We start from the raw sequence: 21,767 nt of genomic DNA on the forward strand, positions 1-21,767 counted from the left end.
AGGTACAACTGTATTAAAAAAATACATAATGTAGCAAGCAAAAGCAATAGCTCACAGTTTAAAAGGCCATAGATTGTTTAATTAGCCAAAGGTCTGGGAGAAGAGGACTGTTTTTGCCTGGTGCCTAATTTTTTTTATATTTCTAAGCAGAGTGCACACAATATACAAACCAACCTAATAACATGTTATTGACACCAGTCTGTCTTGGGAGACAAGGAAGAAGTGTGCCTTTTGGGGGTGAAGACATATTGCTGGAAGTTTACTGTGCCTGCTGCGGCTGTAGAGAGACATGGGAGAGACATGTCTTGTTGCAGCTCGGGCAGATAGCAGGAAAACAAATAAACATAAAAATAGAGATCTAGTAGTGACACAAGTTCCAATTTTCTAGAACAAGGAATGCCTGTACATTACCATATGTCTTTGTAGGATATCCAAAGCAAATTATGCTTCAACGATGTTCCAAAGTACAAGGACAGCAGCTGAAAATGCTCATTTGTGCGTCAATGCTTTTCTGATATTATACAGGGTGTTTTGCCGCAAGTAAAATTTCTCCAGATGATGCAAGTGATCTTAACAGATCTATGCAAGGGCAGACAATCTTTCATATGAGCCTGGTCCAGAGTTCTTAAGGCTTTTTGCGTTAGTAAAAATACCCTGAATATGGCCTGGGAGCAAATGCAGCTCCCTTGGCACAGGTGTTGAGCCCAGAGGTTATTGGAAGAAAGTCAGGATAAATAGATGGAACAGTTTAGGAAATTCCTAATTTAAGCCGTTGTGCTTTTAACTGCGGTAAGTGGTGTAAAGGTTCGACTGCGTCACCGTCGATGACTAAAGCAGTGAAATGGTTATTTTCCAGAAAATACGGTACAGAATCATTGCTCTGAAGCACCAGCACGGCAAACAAAACGACAAACATTGCCTTTGCAGTTAAGGGCACAGGGCGTCACAGCATCTCTATATGGACTACAACTCCCACCATCCCTTTCTCCAGGTCACTTTGCCGCAAAGTTTAAGACCATAGAAATTAAAACGTAGAATCTCTCTCGGTAATCATGGAAAGCCACCTCTGTAGTCGTGATTTCCGCCCCGCCCCCCACCTTCGGAATGTACGAGTGGTGCCGCTCTAGAATTTAGCATCTCTATTATCTTAGCATTTCCCCTCTTGGGAAGGAAGTAGTCATCAGGGCCGCGCCGGGGTGTTGATGAGCCTGCAGAAGGCTTTGCGCATGCGCGTTGGCCGCGGGAAGCGACGCGCCTTCATTTTACCAGGCCCGGGCCGGGTAAGCGCGTGCTCGCGGTTCTTGGGGTCCCGTTGGAGGAAGGAGGCAAACCCCGAAAGTTAGGGGAGGGAGGAGTAGGAGGCGTCCGAGGGGGGCCCCACCGGCTTCTTGGGTGGCCTTCGCTCTAGGAGGAGGGGGTTTTTGTCCCCATTGGGGAGATGCGTGTTTGTCTGTTTGGGCTGTCGGTGTTTTAAACTCAGCTGAGCGTTTGGAACATTTATACTGATGAGGTTTATATGTGGTTTTATGTAATATATGCATTGACATAATTCCTGGTGCGCTGTTGGTGATCTCAGTTCTCTGAGCGCTGGTCCTTCCTGGAGCCAAAATGGCTCCACTCCTAGCAAAGAGGAGGCATCGCGGCAGGATTGGGGGAGGCCCGAAGCTTCCAGAAGTAGTGGGGGGGGGGGTTCAGTTTCCCACTCAGTGATGAACCTCACTGGATGAGCGTGGGCCAGTCACTGTCTGTCAACATTATCTACCTCTCAAGCTGCTTGTGAGGATAGAAGGGGGTTGGGTGAGAGCAGAAGGATGTAACCCTCAGGCCCTCACAATGCTGGACAACTCCCATCATCCCTGACCATTGGTTTTGCTGGCTGGGACTGATGGGAGTTGCCAGATGGATGAAAGGTATGATAAACATAATATAAACCAACATCAGTGTACTTGATGTTTTATGAGAAACACAAAATGACAGTCTGTGCCCTGAGATGCTTATAGCCTGCAGTTTGGTCTGCAGGGAGGCATAGAACAGCTGTCTCTTGCCCATTGCTGTACTCTGTTCCCATCAGCCATGGCTAATATAGGGTTGATGGGAGTTATCGGCTGAAACATCTGGAAGGTGCCAGGCTGGAGAAGAGATGATAAACATGAGAAGAATATGCATTTAGCTCAGTTACATGTGCTTAAGCTTAGTTTCCATTTAGGCTGGTGACAAAAAAGTTTGCCAAGGTTTATATCAAAGCATGCACAATAATTCATTCAGTGACCATTTTGCACGGGGGTTCTGTTCCTGGCCCTCACGTGTGTCGGCAGAGTGTGCACAAGCTCGCTCCGCCATGTTCTGCCCCCATTCTTCCCTCTTCTAGATCCAAAAGGACCCGCACGTCAGTGGTCTTGCATCAGTTGGACGCACCTAAAATGGTTGCTGCCTGCATATCAGGTGTTGACATTATAAATGGAAGCAAATGAACTCCCTTTTGATATCATTGCACTCACTGGGCCTTTGGCTTCTTGTCTTTCCCATCCAGAATTGGGAGCAGTGGGTTGCTGACAACCCAGAGCCACTGCCGCCATGTCGCGTTTCTTTACCACTGGCTCGGACAGTGAGTCGGAGTCGTCACTTTCTGGGGACGAGCTTGTAGCGAAGCCCGTTGGGGGCAATTTTGGAAAACAGTAAGTATGTGGGGGGAGGGCTGGGAGAACTTGAGTGAGAGGGTGGGAACAGAGGTTCCCAGGGAGTGATGAGTTGGAAGAAACAGACGGATGCCAACGAGAATAAGGGGGAGCATTTCTGATTTAAAAGTCAGAAACAGGTAGTGAGGACAACATACCCATACTTTAACCTGAACCCAATACACCAAGGTAGTACCTGTCTTGGGATTCCAGACCAAGCATCTCCTACTTCTGAGTTATGCACTGCCCCTTCCTCTCCCTGCCCTGCACCTCTCTCACCTGCTTCCACTGATCATTGATAGCAGGGATCCATTGTCTGTTCCTTTCCCTTTCTTGTAGGCCTCTGCTGTTGAGTGAAGATGAGGAAGATACAAAGAGGATTGTGCGCAGCGCAAAGGACAAGAGGTAAAGTGTGGTTGGCTTTGTGGGAGAAGTGGCTCCTCTGGTTTCTGGAGGGCTGCGCCAATGCCACATTTTTGGGTAGCTGGGTAATTTCCCGTCCTGTTGAGCAGCATGTTGGTGGCACTGTGTTCTCTGAGGGCATATCAATGCCCCAGGCTTAACCATTCCTTCTTTGATCTTCCTTTACTGCAGGTTTGAGGAGCTTACAAACTTGATCAAAACAATCCGGAATGCCATGAAGATCCGGGACGTCACCAAATGCCTAGAGGAGTTTGAGCTGCTGGGCAAGGCCTATGGCAAGGCCAAGAGCATTGTTGACAAGGAGGGAGTGCCCCGCTTCTACATCCGCATCCTCGCAGACCTTGAGGACTACCTCAATGAGGTACTGGGGCCAGCAGGGAGGTTTTTGGTCCACAAAGTCCCTGTGCCTGGCTCAAGAGGGTTTCGTGGCAATTTGAGTCTGACACCTAGGGCTAAGGGAAAAAGAAGGGAATCTGTTCTCCTGCTTCCCCCCTGACAAAGAATTATGAGCTTCATTGCAAAAGGGAGCTGAATGTAGAGCTCCCAGGATCAACTTTGATTCCTTTTTGGTGTCTCCTTTTACTGCCGGTTTGTTCCTGCATGAATGGAGTTGGATTCAAGGTATGGGGGCTAATTGGGGAGAGAAGTGCTCTGAATCAGTTGAGCAGTGGATCTGGATCCCATGTGGATCTGCCTATTTGTTAAGATCTGAACACACATCCCACTTTGGCGATCCGCCAGGTGATGACCAAGGGCATGGTCTTTTGGTAGTGGTGTCCTGTTGGCCTCCCCAGAAATAGCCACCTGGCACCTGCTTATTTACTGTGCAGGAGCCAAGTTTAAATGTGTGTTGTGTTTTTCATGTTGCTCCTATTTTCGTGTATCATCTTGGCGTGGATGTTGGTTTTCAAAACACGTAGTTTTTGTTGTAAAGCTGTTGTGTTCTGTAAGCTGCCTTGAAGGCTTTGCAGAGTGGACCTAGAAATTTGAATGTCTGAAATATATAGAGAGCAAGAATGCATATAGGGAAAGTGAGAGCAAGATGCCATCCACCTGCCTCTCATCCAAGGTACTAGGGCAGTCTATATGGTTGGTCTCTTCCCCATCCCCACGACAGCCCTGCAAGGTAGGTTCAGCTGAGAAAAGGTGACTAAGCCTAAGACACTTCACAGCTTTGTGGGAATTTGAACACAGATCTCTGGTCCCAGCTCTGATACCCACTGTTGCACCATTCTGAGCCTTCATGCAGCACTGGGATGGGGAGTGGTAACAAGCCAATCCCACAGACCCAAGACTCTGGGATCCTGAAGGGAATAGCTGGAGAGCAAAATGGCTGTCCTCTTGCACATAGCTTTGGTTTGCATGCTTAGAGAAAAAGGGAGATAGGCTGGTGTGTGGACCAAATGCCCATGGGCTGCCTGTAATTTCATCTCCCTTCTGGCTTTCGTAGCTCTGGGAGGACAAGGAAGGCAAGAAGAAGATGAACAAGAACAACGCCAAAGCCCTAAGCACCCTCCGCCAGAAGATCCGGAAGTATAACCGAGATTATGAGGCCCAGATCATGAGCTACCGCCAGGTACTGGGGCATGGTTGGGTGGAGGGCATTCAGGGAGGCGGCTGAGACATTGGGAATTATGTATAGCTCTGTCAGTGCAGCATGAGACTCTTAATTTCAGGGTTGTGGGTTCGAGCCCCATGTTGGGCAAAATATTCCTGCATTGCAGGGGGTTGGACTATATGACCCTCATGTTCCCTTCCAATTCTATGAATCCCTTAGGACCTCTGACCTTCAAGATGTTGCTGGACTCCCAACTCCCATCTGCCCCAGCCAGCTTGGCCAAGGGTCAGGGAAGCTGGGAGTTGTAATTCAGCAAGATCTGGAGGCAGTTACTGTCCTTGCTTTAGGCAATAGGGTTGATTACTGGCTTTGCAAGTTGTGTTAAGCATGGGTAGGCAAACTAAGGCCCGTGGGCCGGATCTCGCCCAGTCGCCTTCTAAATCCGGCCCATAGACGGTCCGGGAATCAGCGTGTTTTTACATCAGTAGAATGTGCCCTTTTATTTAAAATGCATCTCTGCGTTATTTGTGGGGCATAGGAATTCCTCCTCCCCCCCAAAAAAAATATAGTCTGGACCCCCACAAGGTCTTAGAGACAGTGGACCGGCCCCCTGCTGAAAAAGTATGCTGACCCCTGGTGTTAAAGGCTCAGGTGAAAAAACAGGTGAAAGCGGAAGGGAGGGTTTGGAGGAGTCAGGCTGTGCTGGAAGAGCGATTCTGTACAGTTCAAATTAAAGAAGAGTACCCAACATGCATCTTGACCACATGTCTGCTTTCGTCTAGAACCCCGAACAGTCAGCTGATGAAGACGAGGACAAGAAAAGTGACGATTCAGAGGGTGAGTGGTGATGATGATGATGCAGTGCGTAGGAGATGGAAGCTGTGCAGCTCACTGGCTATCCTTCTTTGTGTGAGGTGGGGAGCGGGATTTGAGATTTCCCCTCTCAGTGACACCCCCCGCTTTCCGGCTTCAGGTTCCTCCTCTTCTGGTGAGGATGACGATGAGGGAATGAGCGCCGCGGCTTTCCTGAAGAAGAAAGAGGGGGCAGCTGAGGGACGGGGCAAGTTTGTCAAAAAGATGGAGGTAAGAGCTGAACGGGGTGGGGCAGGGGGGGCAGCACGTTGTGATGCCCTCCTCTGGCCAGCATAGGCATGGCATCCGGTGCTTCCCTCAAAGCAGCTGCCAGAAGGATTTTTGTGCCAAGCAACTCAGAGGGGAGGAAGGCAAAAGATCACTATTCCTTTTGCAGTAGAAAATAATAATCCAGAAGCGTGGGGAACAGGAACAGGGTTCCCATGGGACTTCTGTTGCTCTGTGTCACTTTATGGCCCTCCCTGGCTGAATCTGAGTGAAAACTTTTTTCGTCACATGGTTTGCTGGTGCATAATTTTTCTTCTCTCCCCCCCCCCCCCCCGCTCTTGGCAGGATGAAGATGAGGAGGAGGAGGACTCTGATGATGATGAAGACTGGGGCTCCTCAGATTCAGAATCTGACTCTGAGTCAGATGAAGATGAGGGCAAATACACCTCCTTGGCCTCCAAGTTCCTTAAGAAGTAAGGAGGCAGCTTCTATGGGTTCAACACTTCGCATCATCTTTAGAGGACAGTCTCCAAACCTCTGGCTGAGGGAACTGTCAGTTGTGAAACTACCTTTGATCACAATCTGGAATTTCAGACTCAGGACCTGAAGGTGGAACACTGTGTGTTGTCCTGTTCACCCAGCTCACTTCTGAGCCTGAGGTGTTGAGGAGCCAGACCCGTTACTTTGACCCTCCCTCCCTGCTTAAGGTGGCAGCATCCATGTCAGGGCACAGTGGATGTCTGTGCTGCAATGGTAGTTAGCTATCTCACATTAGGTGAGCGTCTTAAAGTTTGATGGACACTTTTAGATCTGAGAAATAATGGCCCCATCTGGGCTGTGACAGGTGCTCTGTACCATGGGACAGACTTGTGCTCTGTTACCCCAAGAGCAGAAATAAAACCAAGAAGTTGGAATTGCAGGGAAGTAGATCTTGGCTAAAGAAGGGGTGGGGGACCTCAGGTCCGGGTCTCTGTGCATTGGGCATTTTGGTGACTGCAGAGGTCTGGATCAAATAAGCTTTTTAGTCTGGCTTTGTTAGTGCTTGATCTGTGGTTGTGGCCAGTGGCGGGGTCTGGGCTTGTATGGTTCAGGCAACTCGGGAAGTAAGAATTCCAGGTTAAAAGAGGGATTCAGTCCTGTTTTAATTCTCCCTGACCAGAACTGGCACTGAGGAGGACAAAAGAGTTTTGGAGAAGAAGCGGGAAGAGAAGGCAAAGAAAAAGCAGGACCGGAAATCCAAGAAATATGAAGATGATGAAGATGACAATGAGGGGGGCGAGTGGGAGAAGGTCAAAGGGGGTGTCCCCCTGGTCAAGGTAAGTCTCTCTCTGCAAGCAGTTGGAAATGTGGGAGTAGAACAAACTGCATGGTGTTGCTGCCTTTATTTTTACTTCTCTCCATCTTCCAAACATGGTTTGAGCCTAACAATCCTCCCCCCACCCCGCTTTGCAGGAGAAACCAAAGATGTTTGCCAAAGGTACAGAGATCAACCACACTGTAGTCGTGAAGAAACTCAATGAGATCCTCCAGGCCCGTGGAAAGAAAGGCACGGATCGGTAAGGCCAGTGAGCGTTGATGTGGTGGAGTGGGGGGGAAGGTGGCCTAGGAGACCGCGCTTGGAAAAAACTGGGCGTGGTTCTCATTAGCTCACCTCTAGAAGGCTGCTGCAGAGCTGCAAAAGGTTCAGAAAAGGGCAGCTTGAAATGATTGAGGGCTTGGACAACTCTGAAAGAGAATTAGACAAATCCATGGAGGATAAGGCTGGCAGTGGCTGCTTAACCCTGATGGCCATGTTCTGTCTCCCCTGTTGGAGGCAGCGTGCTCCTGGGTACCAGTTTCTGAGCATCGCAAGTGCAGAGAGAGTGCTCTCGTGCTCAGGCCCTGCTTACAGACTCCTTGTAGGTAGGCCTTTGGTTGGCCACTGTGAGAACAGGATGCCAGACTAGGTAGGCCTTTGGACTGATCCAGCAGCATCTGCTAAGTATTTTTAACTGGAGGATGGGACTTGGGACATTCTGCATGCTGAACCTGCATCCTCCCACCCTTCCCCATAGACATTGCTCCCAACCCTCTGCAGCAGATTCTTAGGGGCGGGGGGTAGGTTTCTGTTGTGCAAGTGGAAGCCTGTTCCAAAGCAGAAATGCAGTGTTGGATCCCAGGTATATCTACTGCCGGATATCCTAAATAGGACAAAGGGTGGCGCATAAATGTTTTAAGTGAATCGGAAAGTGATGAAAATGAAGGGGGTTCACACGGGCATCAGTGGTTGTTTTTTTTTTATAAAAATAATATTTATTAAAATTTCCAAAGAAATTACAGAAGTAATAAAGAGATAGAAAAAAGAAAACAAAAGATACAAAATACAAAGGAAATAAAAACAATTAAAAATAAATCCATCTTTCCATGTCTTGCCTTTCATTTACTTGTTTCCCTGACCTCCTCACACCTCCCTTTTTTGTTTTCCAGTTCGAATGATTAATTCAGCAAATCCTTTCCCTCTTTGTTTTTATCTTAATTCTTTATCTTAACATATTATAACTTTATATTTTCATCTATTAACAATCCATTTTTACATACTCCTTTTTAACATTGTTGCTAAAACCGCTTCATTTCATTCCGACATCATTTTAGCATTCCTTAATTTTACAATGTTTCTGTAGATAATCTTTAAATTTCTTCCAATCTTCTTCCACCAACTCTTCTCCCTGGTCTCGGATTCTGCCAGTCATTTCCGCCAATTCCATATAGTCTATCACTTTCATCTGCCATTCTTCCAAGGTGGGTAGATCTTGTGTCTTCCAGTACTTTGCAATGAGTATTCTTGCTGCTGTTGTAGCGTACATAAAAAAAGTTCTATCCTTCTTTAACACCAATTGGCCGACCATGGCCAGGAGAAAGGCCTCTGGTTTCTTCAAGAAGGTATATTTAAATACCTTTTTATTTCATTATATATCATCTCCCAGAAAGCCTTAATCCTTGGGCACGTCCACCAAAGGTGAAAGAATGTGCCTTCATTATCTTTACATTTCCAACATTTATTGTCAGGCAAATGGTAGATTTTTGCAAGCTTGACTGGTGTCATGTACCACCTGTATATCATTTTCATAATATTCTCTCTTAAGGCATTACATGCCATAAATTTCATACCTGTGGTCCACAACTGTTCCCAATCAGCAAACATAATGTTATGTCCAACATCTTGTGCCCATTTAATCATAGCAGATTTAACCGTTTCATCCTGAGTATTCCATTTCAATAGCAAGTTATACATTCTTGATAGTATCTTAGTTTTGGGGTCTAACAGTTCTGTTTCCAATTTTGATTTTTCCACCTGGAAGCCAATTTTGTTGTCCAGATTGTAAGCCTCCCTTATTTGATAATAATGAAGCCAGTCTCGCACTTTATCTTTTAGTTTCTCAAAACTCTGCAATTTCAATTTGTCTCCTTCTTGTTCCAAAATCTCCCAATATTTCGGCCATTTGGCCTCCATATTGAGCTTTTTCTGAGCCTTCGCTTCCATCGGTGATAACCACCTTGGGGTTTTGTTTTCAAGTAAATCTTTATATCTTACCCAGACATTAAACAATGCTTTCCTGACAATATGGTTTTTGAATGCTTTGTGTGCTTTAACCTTGTCATACCACAGATATGCATGCCACCCAAAAACGTTATTAAAGCCTTCTAAATCAAAAATGTCTGTGTTCTCAAGAAGCAGCCATTCTTTCAGCCAGCAAAATGCTGCTGATTCATAATAGAGTTTAAGGTCTGGCAGGGCAAATCCACCTCTTTCCTTTACATCGGTTAGTATTTTAAATTTTATTCTGGGCTTCTGGCCCTGCCAGACAAATCTAGAAATGTCTCTCTGCCACTTCTTGAAACAGTTCATTTTGTCCAAAATTTGCAATGATTGAAACAAAAATAACATTCTTGGCAATACATTCATCTTTATAACAGCAATTCTACCTAGCAAGGAAAGCTTCAGATTTGACCATATTTCTAGATCCTTTTTCACTTCTGACCAACATTTCTCATAATTATCTTTAAATAAATTTAAGTTCTTAGTGGTCATATTAACCCCCAGGTATTTTACTTTCTTAACCAGTGTTAAACCTGTCTCCTTATGAAACCTCTCTTTCTCGATCGGTGTTAATTTTTTTTCAAGAACCTTAGTTTTTAACTTGTTCAACTTAAATCCTGCCACTTGACCAAATTCTTGAATCAGTTCCAATACTCTTTTAGTACTAGATTCTGGCTCCTGTAGTGTCAGTACTAAGTCGTCTGCAAAAGCTTTCAATTTGTACTGTTTGGCTCCGACCTGTATACCTTTAATCAGATGGTCCCTTCTAATCATATTTAGCAGAACCTCCAGGACCGAAATAAAGAGCAATGGGGAAATTGGGCAGCCTTGTCGTGTCCCTTTCTCTATCTTAAATTCCTCTGTCACCACATTATTAACAATTAGTTTAGCCTTTTGTTCTGAGTAAATTGCACCTATACCGTTTTCAAAGCCTTGACCAACCCCCATCCCCTGAAGATTTTTCTTCATAAAACTCCAAGAGATATTATCAAAAGCTTTCTCCGCATCTACAAATATTAAGACTGCCAAATTAATGCTTTTTTCTTCCCTTGTTTTCAAATCTTTAACCTACTCACGGGTAGTTGTTTTGATAGCCAAATTGTCACAGGAAAAAAGTCAGCGCTCTCCGACAACAGCTGTGCGGCTTCGCTCCACGGAAGAAGCAATTGACTCTCAGCACCGCGCTGCTCACCCCATTTCGCTCCGGAGCCCGTAGCCGGGTTCCTTTGCAAATTGGGGGGGGGGCTGAAGGTGCCCGCCGAGTCCCACGATCACAGGCTTCACCCGCCTGTGGTTTTTTAAAGGGTCCCCGCTTCGCCGTAGCGGCAAGACCCGATTTCCGCGGAGCTAACTCCCTCAAAGTTAGAGGGAATCCGCCATTGCCGATGGCGCCGACTCCGGAAGTCCACATGGGCATCAGTGGTTTTGGCACAGGGCACAAGGAGGGTTGTGCAGAGTTGGGGATGTATGTCAAAAGAAGCATGCCCGGCCATCTGCTTCCCCCGCCCCCCTTCTGCACTGAGCTCCTTCACCTCCTTCCCCCTCCTAGAGCGGCTCAGATTGACCTTCTGCAGCTTTTGGTTGGAATTGCAGCAGAGAACAACCTGGGGATTGCCATCGATGTCAAAATCAAGTTCAACATTGTTGCTTCTTTGTATGACTACAACCCTAACTTGGCTACTTACATGAAGGTATGGAATTAGGAGGGGAGGGGAGGAAGTGGCCTGAAAGCACTGTGCATAGGGGCCACAGGAAGCAGGTGGTTTCTTTCCCAGAATGCCAGGGGGCTCAATGTTTCCCTCTTTACTCCTCTTCTCCCACCACATGCAGCCAGAGATGTGGCAGAAATGCCTGAGCTCCATTGAAGAGCTCCTGGACATCCTCTTTGCCAACCCCAACATCTTCATTGGCGAGAACATTGCAGAGGACTCTGAGAACCTGGCCAACAGCGAGCAGGTGAGCATTTCTGAGACAGGCATCATTCCTCCCCATCCTTGGGTTCGGGGCTGCTGATTCTTCTAGATCTGTCAGCAGCTTTCGACATGGTCGATCATGAACTTCTGGACCACCGCCTTGCCGACGTGGGGATCCAGGGCACAGTCCTTCAATGGCTGCGCTCGTTTCTCTCTGGTCGGGGACAGAGGGTGGCGCTTGGGGGGGAATTGTCATCGCGCCACTCCTTGGTGTGTGGAGTACCTCAGGGTGCGATACTCTCCCCAATGCTTTTCAACATCTTTATGCGCCCCCTCGCCCAGCTTGTCCGGAGTTTTGGGCTGGGTTGCCATCCGTATGCCGATGACACCCAACTCTATCTGTTGATGGATGGCCATCCTGACTCGGCCCCAGACACACTGACCAGATGTCTGGAAGCTGTGGCTGGATGGTTACGTGGGAGCCGGTTGAAGCTAAATCCTTCGAAGACAGAGGTCCTGTGGCTGGGACGGGACGATATGGGATTGGGGGGGCAACTCCCATCTCTTGCGGGGGCGCAGTTAGTGCCAGCACCGTCTGTTAAGAGTTTGGGTGTAATCTTCGACACCTCCCTTTCCATGGAGGCGCAGATTGCAGCTATAACAAAGGCGGCATTTTTCCATCTCCGCCAAGCTAAGCAGTTGGCTCCTTACCTCTCTCGCCCTGACCTAGCCACTGTGATCCACGCGACGGTCACCTCCAGACTGGATTATTGTAACTCGCTCTACGTGGGGCTGCCCTTAAGACTGACCCAGAAACTCCAGCGGGTGCAGAATGCTGCAGCGAGACTCCTTACGGGGTCTTCGCTGCGAGATCACATTCATCCGGTGCTATATCAACTGCACTGGCTCCCGGTGGAGTACAGGATCAGGTTTAAGGTGCTGGTTTTAACCTTTAAAGCCCTATACGGCCTAGGACCCTCGTACCTACGGGACCGCCTCTCCTGGTATGCCCCACAGAGAAACTTACGGTCTTCAAATAAAAACATCTTGAAGGTCCCAGGCCACAGAGAAGTTAGGCTGGCCTCAACTAGAGCCAGGGCTTTTTCGGCTGTGGCTCCGACCTGGTGGAACACTCTGTCACAAGAGACTAGGGCCCTGCGGGACTTGACATCTTTCCGCAGGGCCTGCAAGACAGAGTTGTTCCGCCAGGCCTTTGGCCAGGGCACAGCCTGACTCCCTCCCTCGGCAATCTTCGCTGAGCTCTGGCCCAATGGTGGCCAGTGGCTTGAATTTAATTAATTTTATAATGAATGATTTTAGAGTGTTGTTTGTGTTGTACTTTTGTATTGTTTTATTGTTGTTAGCCGCCCTGAGCCCAGCTTCGGCTGGGGAGGGCGGGATATAAATAAAATTTATTATTATTATTATTATTATTATTATTATTATTATTATTATCCTGCCAACCCGGTAAGATGGGCTAGTTTGAAATCTACAAGAAACAGCAGGTGGGAGGCTGGTACAGATTGGCAGGTCAGGAAAGAAAAAGGCTTGTGTGTGTCTCTGCCTAGCAGTCTTGACCCCCTTAACCCACTTGTGTGTCTCTCTCCCTCTCTAGCCCTACCGTGTTCGTGGCTGCATTCTGACTCTGGTGGAGCGCATGGATGAAGAGTTCACAAAGATCATGCAGAACACAGATCCCCATTCCCAGGGTGAGTGTGCCTGTCATAGAAAGTGGGGTCTCGGAGGCATAGCCAGGGTGGAGTTGGACTGAAAGTTTCAGCTAGTGGAGGGCTGGTGTGGAACAGGGAACTTCTCAAATAGAGGAAACCCTAAGGAATCTGTGCTGTGTTTTCCCCTGAAAAGACACCTCTGCCAGCTGTTTCCCTCTTTTGGAACGATCCCTCAAGAACCAGGGATTGAACTTGGAATATTTGCCAGCCTTTTCTGTTTTTGTGCCTCTCAGTTTGCTTGCTTGCTACAAGAAGTTTTTTATTAAAAAAAACTGACTTCGGAGCATATTTGAAAAATAAAACGTTTAGCACAAAGCAGCAGGTCAGAAAACTGAGTAGGTGGTAGAAAGTGGCTGAATGCTTTGGGAAAAGGTCACCCAGTCTAAGTAGAGAGAATCTGTATGTTTTCATGTCTCTTAACTCATGTGGACTAGAATCATGCTCTTTGGGCCCCAAAATGGGAAGCTGGGGTTTCTCAGGAGTGTCAGATTCTGCATGGCAAATAGGGAGAAGCCGGCAGCCCCACCTCGAAAGACTGCCATGTGAATGCATGTTCCCCTTTCCACCAGAGTACGTGGACCACCTGAAGGATGAGGGCCGAGTCTGCAAGATCATCGACCGGGTGCAGAACTACCTGCAGGACAAGGGAACCACGGAGGAGGTGTGCCGCATCTACCTGCGCTGCATCCTCCACACCTACTACAAGTTTGACTACAAGGCTCACCAGCGGCAACAGGGCCCGGCAGGAGACAGCAAGGTAGGCCAGCCTCTGGGGCAGTAAAGCCCCCCACCAGCCGTCCTTGCTTTGCCCAGGGTATTCACACTCTGCGGTTGCACCCATAGGTTTTGTGCGTGGGGCATAACCCTGTGGATGAGAAGATGTTTCTCATGCCCTAAATTGTCAAATGCATAAGAAGCTGTCATGTATCTGGTCATACTCACCCTGCTTTTGACCAGCACGGCCTGCTCTGATTGGTAGCTTCCCTCCAGGGTCTTAGGCAAACCTCTTTCTGTTGCCTTCTGAATGGAGCCTTCTAACTGGAGATAACTAGGGGATTGAGCCTGGGGCCACGGACAGGCAAAGCACTATGCCAGTGGTGGGAAACCTGTGGCTCCCGCCAGGTGTCTCTGTGGATTACAAGTCCCGTTGCTCCTGACTGTTGACTGTGCTGGCAAGGGTGATAGGAGTTGGGCTCTACCAGTATCTGGAGGGCCATCTCTGCACTAAGCCATGGCCCATTCCCAAAATAAGGTTTGGAAATGATACTGTCAGGCTGGGAGGTTGAGGTGGATGCTGAGGGTTTGGCCTGGAAGGACATCAGGGATTTTCAGGAAGCTTCGTTGTGATTCAGTTTAGCTGCCATGGCTTCTTTCAAAGGATCCTAGGACTTGTGTGTGTGTTTTTGCCCAGAACTACAGTTCCCAGCATTCCTTGGGGCAGGGGAAGTCCTGGCAGTCATGCTAATTTGAAAACTGGTTTCAGGTTTGCAAGTTGGACAGGGCCCTTAGTATTGTACCGGCGAAGGAAGACCGTGAAAGTTGAGGGGCAATTGATATACTAAGTTTTGGGTAACCAACCTGGTCCCCTCCAGATAGGATTGGACTCCAACTCCCATCAGCCCCAGGGAGCATGGCCAATGGTCAGAAATGATGGGAACTGGAGTCCAACAATATCTGGAGGTTTGCTATCTCTATGTGAAGGTAACATTTTGGGAGTGGGGTGGGGAGGGACTCCTCAGGCTAAAGGACATGTTGCATAACCTGCTTGCCTGCAGTCGGAACAAGACCAGGCCGAGAACGAAGCAGAGGACTCGGCGGTGCAGATGGAGCGCCTCTGCAAGTTCATCTACGCCAAGGACAGGACAGACCGGATCCGAACCTGCGCCATCCTCTGCCACATTTACCACCACGCCCTGCACGACCGCTGGTACCAGGCCCGCGACCTGATGCTTATGAGTCACCTACAGGACAACATTCAGCATGCAGACCCCCCTGTGCAGGTCAGAGAACAAAACTGGGGAGGCTGGGGTGTATGCTGTGTTGCTGATGGCTTATTGAAGCAGTCTTAAGGAATTCGAGTCACAATAAAAGCCAGTCCTCCAAGAACAGGGAATGAGAGGCTCGGAGTGGCTGCCTTGCCCCGCCCAAGAAGCTGCAAGTTGCTGATGCAGATGATTGTAAAGGGTTTGGAGAGGAGCAGAGCCCCCTCTCCTTGCTGCTCCACGCTTTTCCTCCTGCCTGTGGGCCACACTTGCATCTGGTGACGCCAGCCACAACATCCTATGTGGCTGATGAGACTTCCTCTCCTAACTTCACAATGCCTCTGCCCCGCTTGGCAACCTGCTGTCTGCAGTAGCTGCCTTGGGGCGAAAAGTGGTGGGGGAAAAGGGCCAGGAGCGGTAGATGGCAACATAAAGGAGTGGCAGAGAATTAATGGAGGCTGGAGAGGGTTGACAGAGTGCAGCAGTGCCCATTTGTGTCCCACCCTTATTACAAAGGAGCAGTTGCAGGAAGCAAATGTTTGGGGAGTGGTTTTTCGGGTGCTGCCTTTTGAAGAGGGCAGCTGGGTCTCCGCCTCCACCTCCTCTGACCTTCTCGGCTCTTGCAGATTCTGTATAACCGGACAATGGTGCAGCTGGGGATCTGTGCCTTCCGCCAGGGCATGATCAAGGATGCCCACAACGCCCTGCTGGACATCCAGTCGAGCGGGCGGGCCAAGGAGCTGCTGGGGCAGGGCCTGCTGATGCGCAGCATGCAGGAGCGCAACCAGGAGCAGGAGAAGATTGAGAAGCGCCGCCAGGTCCCCTTCCACATGCACATCAACCTGGAGCTGCTGGAGTGCGTCTACCTGGTCTCGGCCATGTTGCTGGAGATCCCCTACATGGCCGCGCATGAGTTTGACGCCCGCCGGCGCATGATCAGCAAGCAGTTCCACCACCAGCTCCGGGTGGGCGAGCGCCAGCCCCTTCTTGGTTAGTGGCTTTCCTCTTAACTGTGAGATGTGTTTCTGGGTACGCTGGCCAGGGGGCTTCTTTTCCTCTGTCATGCTGGGCCTTCTAACAAGAATCTTCCTAGGCTTGACTTAGAATCCTCCCTGTCTCTCTGGGCAAATAATGGGATCTTCAAGGCAATTGCAGGTCTGGGCCTAGAGGTGCTTGAACGCTGCAGTCTGTTGGTGTGTTAAGCAAGGGAGCATTTTGCTTGTTTGCCTCTTGCTAGTTTCTTGGGGAGGGGCAGGTTTTCCTCTGGCCTCTGTGGCATGGCCAGGCACGATCCAGGGTTCACAAAGTTGTCTTTCCACGTTAGCCAGCCTCCCACTATGGTTCACTTGCTTTGGCACCATTTCCCAAATGTCTCCTTGTGTTCTGTTGGTTCTATAATTTTTTTTAAAAGTTGCTCCTTCATCTTAATTTGGCAGCTGTTTATTATTATTATTTTGTAAATGCATATTTATCAGAACTGCAGGTGGCACTCGACACCTTGGAGTCATTCAATGCTGTGTTGGAAAACAGAGCAAATGATTCTTCAGCGATGATGCCTGCTGCCAAATTGTGTGTCTTTGTTTTTCCTTTACAGCTACTTTTACACATCCTTCCATAACTATTTGTTAAACCTAAGAAAAAATTAACTGAAGTTATGTAGATTTCTCTAATAAGTTTTATTTTTATTGGATAATTTATTTATTTATTTTTTACACAAGGACTAGAAAAATATCTTTTTCCAGATACAAAAATGAAAGCTGCTTTTTGCGTTCATTGTCTTCATGTGCAATAGGATGTTAAGGGGATGTGGCCTGCCTTGCTAGCTAATCAAAATCCTGTTCATCAAGACAAGGAATGCCTTCCCCATTTGATGACCCCTTCTCCCCTCCCCCCATCTTTCTTCAGGCCCCCCAGAATCGATGAGGGAGCATGTGGTGGCAGCATCTAAGGCTATGAAGATGGGCGACTGGAAGACGTGTCACCGTTTCATCGTCAATGAGAAAATGAACGGGAAGGTCTGGGACCTGTTCCCCGAGGCTGACAAAGTGCGAGGCATGCTTGTCCGGTCAGTTGCATGGGAATGGGGTGACGGGGCGGTTCCTCTATAGAATCATAGAGTTGGAAGGGACCCCGAGGGTCATCTAGTCCAGCCCCCTGCAATTGCAGGAATATGCAGTTGTCCTGTAGAAAGCTGCCTTATCCTGAGTCAGACCATTGCTCTGCTTAGCTTGGGCGTATCCACCTTGATCGGGACGCGGGTGGCGCTGTGGGTAAAACCTCAGCTCCTAGGACTTGCCGATCGCATGGTCGGCGGTTCGAATCCCCGTGGTGGGGTGCGCTCCCGTTGTTCGGTCCCAGCGCCTGCCAACCTAGCAGTTCGAAAGCACCCCCGGGTGCAAGTAGATAAATAGGGACCGCTTACTAGCGGGAAGGTAAACGGCGTTTCCGTGTGCGGCTCTGCCTCGCCAGGGTAGCTTCGTCACGCTGGCCACGTGACCCGGAAGTGTCTGCAGACAGCGCTGGCTCCCGGCCTATAGAGTGAGATGAGCGCACAACCCTAGAGTCTGTCAAGACTGGCCCGTACGGGCAGGGGTACCTTTACCTTTTTATCCACCTTGATGGATAAAGAGACGAAGCCTGGGACCGTCAGTGCTCCAGCCCATGAGTTATGGGGCCATCTATGCAGGCTAGGAGGGGAGGGCTTGGAACCCTTGAAATGGAGAAGAGGGTGCAGAACTGGGATGTATGTGTTGAGAGCGGCCACCTTGTCTGTGTGCAGGTGGGTGCTGAGAGGCTGGGGGGGGTGTCTGTCTGGGGACTGGAAAGCGTAGCTCTGCCCCCCTTTCAGGGATCTCTGCCTGGCTCTCATGACTGCTCCCCTCCCTTCTTTCTCCCTGGCAGGAAGATCCAAGAGGAGTCTCTCCGAACCTACCTCTTCACTTACAGCAGCGTCTATGACTCCATCAGGTATTGTGTGAGGGTCATCATGGCCTCCTGGTTGCTCTTTCAGCCTGGCAGCTTTTTGGCCAGGGTGTGAGTGGCGGATGTGGCATAAGTGGCTGAGTGCATCTTTATGGGTGCACATGTTGCTTCAGCATCCCCTCCGCAGGCTCCCTATCCATAAAATATATCAATCAAAGGAATCCATCCTCTGTACATGGCACACTTGGGTACCTTTTTTGGTTGCCAAACCTGCTTAGATTTTCTGCCTGGCAGGCTGCCGATGGGCCAGCCTTTGATGGCTGAGTCTCACAAGCTCAGCTTCTACCTCTTTCTTCCTCTCTCTCTCTCCCCGTGCCCCCTTCCCCAATTATGCCTCCCTTTCTAGCATGGAGATCCTGTCTGATATGTTTGAGCTGGACCTACCCACAGTGCACAGTATCATTAGCAAGATGATCATCAATGAAGAGCTGATGGTGAGTGATGCTTTCTCGCATGGCAGACGGGTGGCTGGAGGAGACCTAGAGATGGGTGGCCACCACAGGAGGGGACACTTGGCCAGGAGAAAGTGGGTTGCCCTTGTACAAACCAGCTCAAGGGGTGTGGGAGAAGAGGGTCAGGGATGGGCTTCTGCAGCAGCCGCACCATGGACCCTTTTGAAAGAAATAAGAGGCAACGTGGGGTCAGCATGAGAAGCGAGTCGTCCAAATATAAGCCGCCAACCAGTATAGGCCTCACCCCTAAAATGAGATCTCTTTGTGAAAGAGAAATATCTAAATCTCTGTGCTTTTGGCAGTCTGCAGCCCCGTTGCACTATGAATAACTCAGTTGGCAAACAGGGTACTGAAGTTCCATATGGTTCTCGAGGTCGCATCTTAAATCATGGCTTCTCTTGCCTGTAAGTGCTATAGGCAGCGTTCAGGTTTAATACAAGCCAGATTTGGGAGGGAAAGTAGACCAACACTTTAGAAGGTTTCTAACATGTCTCTCCTTCGCTGGGTTTGTCTGAGCCTCCCAAATCTTGCCTTCCCAGGCCTCTTTAGACCAGCCGACCCAGACAGTTGTGATGCACCGGACGGAGCCCACGTCCCAACAGAACCTGGCGCTCCAGCTGGCTGAGAAGCTGGGCAGCCTCGTGGAGAACAACGAGAGGGTCTTTGACCAGAAGCAAGGCACCTATGGGGGCTACTTCCGGGGTGAGCCGGCGTCCTGGAAGCCAGTTGCAGCCACAGCTTCTTGCTTCTCCTATCTCCATTCCTTTAGCCACTTTGTGTCAGTTATCTGCCTGGGGACAAATAGGGCGACTGTTCCCATAAGTATCTATTTCTCTTTTAAAATTCTGGCCTTCGTGGTATGGAGCAAAAGCTAAGGAAACCAGTTCCCATTAATGATTGTCAGCTTCTCTTGGTTCCTTGCAGCCACAGCTTTACCTGCATCTCACCTGATCTTATATCAAATCAAAACTTCATTTATGAAGTTGAGTGAGTGGCAGGTAGGTGTGGTCTGCAAAAAAAACAACCACATGGGCCTGATTGGCTGGCCTGAGTTGGCCCACGGGCTGGAAGTTATCACCCCTGCATTCTTTGAATGGTTTGTCTGCTTTCCTTCCCTCATCACAGGATCCAAATCCTCCTTTGGTTCAGCACTTCTCCCTTCATACAGGACACAGAGATGATAGTTGTTTTCTCCCCGCATTTTCTAAATCCAAAGTGTGCCGATTTCACTGCAAAACGATGGTTTGTTTTGGTTGAAGAACCAGGAAGTGTGCACTCGAGAGTCACTTTGCCTTGGTCTCTGTGTACCTGTCTTGTTTTCCATAAGCTGCGCAGCAAACCCATTTCTGTTGTCATCTTGCTTGCCCACTTTCCACTGGTGCCTTGTAGCTCAACTCTCTCTTCTCTCTCTCTCTCTCTCTCGCCCTCCAGACCAGAAGGATGGCTACCGCAAGAACGAAGGAGGCTACATGCGGCGTGGAGGGTATCGGCAGCAGGAGCGACAAAGCAACTATTGATTCCCTAAGCCATCACAGTAGAGTTTCCTGGTGCAGGGAAGATCTTATTCCAGTTCCCATTATTCAAATACTTAATAAAGAGTTTGTTTGGAGCGTGACTGGCCTGTGGTGTCTTTGGGAGCACAAGAAGCAGCGTGGGAGATGAGAACCAGAGTCAGGAATTCATTGCTGTTCTTGCTGCGTCCCAAGTGGCCACTGGGGGCATCACCCAACCTTTGCCCTTTGGCTTCAGGCAGCGGGGCCAAATGTGTCTCGGCCTCTCTTGGTGGATTTTGGCCCTCTTCCCATTCCATAACCCATATCTGCAGGCTGTGCCCCTCAGTGAACCTGCTCTGTGGTCTCCCCAAGTGTGTTTGCCTGCCCTGAATATGCCTCTTTCATACCTGGATGGAGAGATGTGCTCTGGCTGTGGCTGGGAGCCAGGTGACTCCCAGAATGTTGTCCTCGAGTTGAAAAAGTTACCTCCCCTGGAAGAACCCTGAGAATGAGTGAATGTGGCTGCCAAGAGTCCCACTGCGAGGAGAAGTGAATGATGGACAGTTTCAAGGCCGAGTCCATTCATTTACAAGCTGCCTCCCCCTGCATCACGCCAGCATCTGTACCTATTGGGTATTTGTCCACAACTGCACCTTTTTTAATTAAAGAGAAAACAAACAGATGAGACTGCTTCTGCCGGGTGTTGAGGGAAGATGAATTTCTCTGTGAGGTCACTAAGTGCATTGTCAAAGGACTTTGTCCTTAAAACCAAACTCCTCAGTTGGATAGGGCGCTCTCCATGGCGGAGAGAGGGACATAGATGCTTCTTACTGAAGCAGAGCTGATTTATTAACTCCATATGGTGGTTCTGACGGGCTGAGCTCCAGTCGGGTGGCATCCAATGCTTTTTCAATTTAACAATATTTAGCAAAGCCCACTCCTGCCAAGGGTGTTGGTAGTGCTTTACCTGTCCATACTGGACTGTCTGGCACTGTAATTTTGCTCAAGGTCAGAAAAATTACCACAGACCATGTCTTGTTTTTTAAAAGGGGGGAAATGCCGACAGGGAGTTGTAACCCAGCGTCAGTGGGACAGCCCACAAGCTGGCTTTGGGCTACAGTCCGGAGTGGCGTACTACCAAAAGGCAAGATTCCTGCACTAACCAGGCCTACAGACAATCCGTTGCAGATTTCAGCAGTTTTAATCTCCTTAATTTCTTGTGATAGGGTTTTTTTAGTTCCATGTAAGCCTGGCTGGATGTCCGTATTAAGCCCTTGGCTCAGCTTCCGAAGCTAAAGCATTTATTTCTCCTTATCTTGGCAGGCCTCAGCTAAATCACCTTCAGAACAGAAGCTGCAAAGTCTTGCGCTGCCTCCACTCTGGGTGGACTGCATTGCCTCACTGTATCTTCTGCCCTCTGCGCATTTGTAGGGCCCGCTTTGGCAGGTGACCTAGTCTTTTTTAATTAGAGTTAATAAATTCCTCAGGGAGACCTCCTAAGACACACCTCTCAGTCCTGAGGGGAATGCCCAAGTCGGCCATTTTTGGACCATGTCCCAGCTACCTTGTGCTTGTGTGTTTAAGCAAAAACATGATGAGTTTCCAAGCAGAAATGCAGAATGGCGCCACCCCACCCCACGGGGGAATTGTAGGTGGGAGTTATGTGGTTTGTCAGAGGCTGGCTTCTGTAGGAGCAGAAATTCTCAACCCTCTTAAGAAGAAGAAGAAGAGTTTGGATTTAATATCCCGCTTTATTACTACCCGAAGGAGTCTCAAAGCGGCTAACATTCTCCTTTCCCTTCCTCCCCCACAACAAACACTCTGTGAGGTGAGTGAGGCTGAGAGACTTCAGAGAAGTGTGACTAGCCCAAGGTCACCCAGCAGCTGCATGTGGAGGAGTGG

The 21,767-nt window shown here is 48.9% G+C and overlaps 1 protein-coding gene across 2 annotated transcripts; it reads left to right on the forward strand.

The window, feature by feature from the left end:
- Positions 1-1,157: 1,157 nt before the first annotated feature.
- Positions 1,158-19,987, forward strand: LOC128401065 (eukaryotic translation initiation factor 3 subunit C). 2 transcript variants are annotated; one of them, XM_053363951.1, is made up of 21 exons: positions 1,158-1,280; positions 2,531-2,675; positions 3,015-3,080; positions 3,270-3,459; positions 4,549-4,674; positions 5,439-5,493; positions 5,630-5,739; positions 6,082-6,209; positions 6,896-7,052; positions 7,189-7,292; positions 10,863-11,004; positions 11,144-11,269; positions 12,842-12,935; positions 13,526-13,713; positions 14,732-14,956; positions 15,565-15,928; positions 16,844-17,003; positions 17,840-17,905; positions 18,267-18,354; positions 18,912-19,074; positions 19,804-19,987. In XM_053363951.1, exons 2-21 carry the CDS (start codon positions 2,575-2,577, stop codon positions 19,887-19,889), a joined length of 2,739 nt encoding a protein of 912 aa, XP_053219926.1. In that variant the 5' UTR covers positions 1,158-1,280; positions 2,531-2,574; the 3' UTR covers positions 19,890-19,987. The 2 variants fall into 2 exon arrangements, with proteins under 2 accessions (XP_053219926.1, XP_053219927.1); XM_053363952.1 differs by having other exon boundaries at positions 1,229-1,338.
- Positions 19,988-21,767: the final 1,780 nt, after the last annotated feature.

Source organism: Podarcis raffonei, chromosome 13 (assembly GCF_027172205.1).
Source record: "Podarcis raffonei isolate rPodRaf1 chromosome 13, rPodRaf1.pri, whole genome shotgun sequence".
NCBI classification, from domain to species: Eukaryota; Metazoa; Chordata; class Lepidosauria; order Squamata; family Lacertidae; genus Podarcis; species Podarcis raffonei.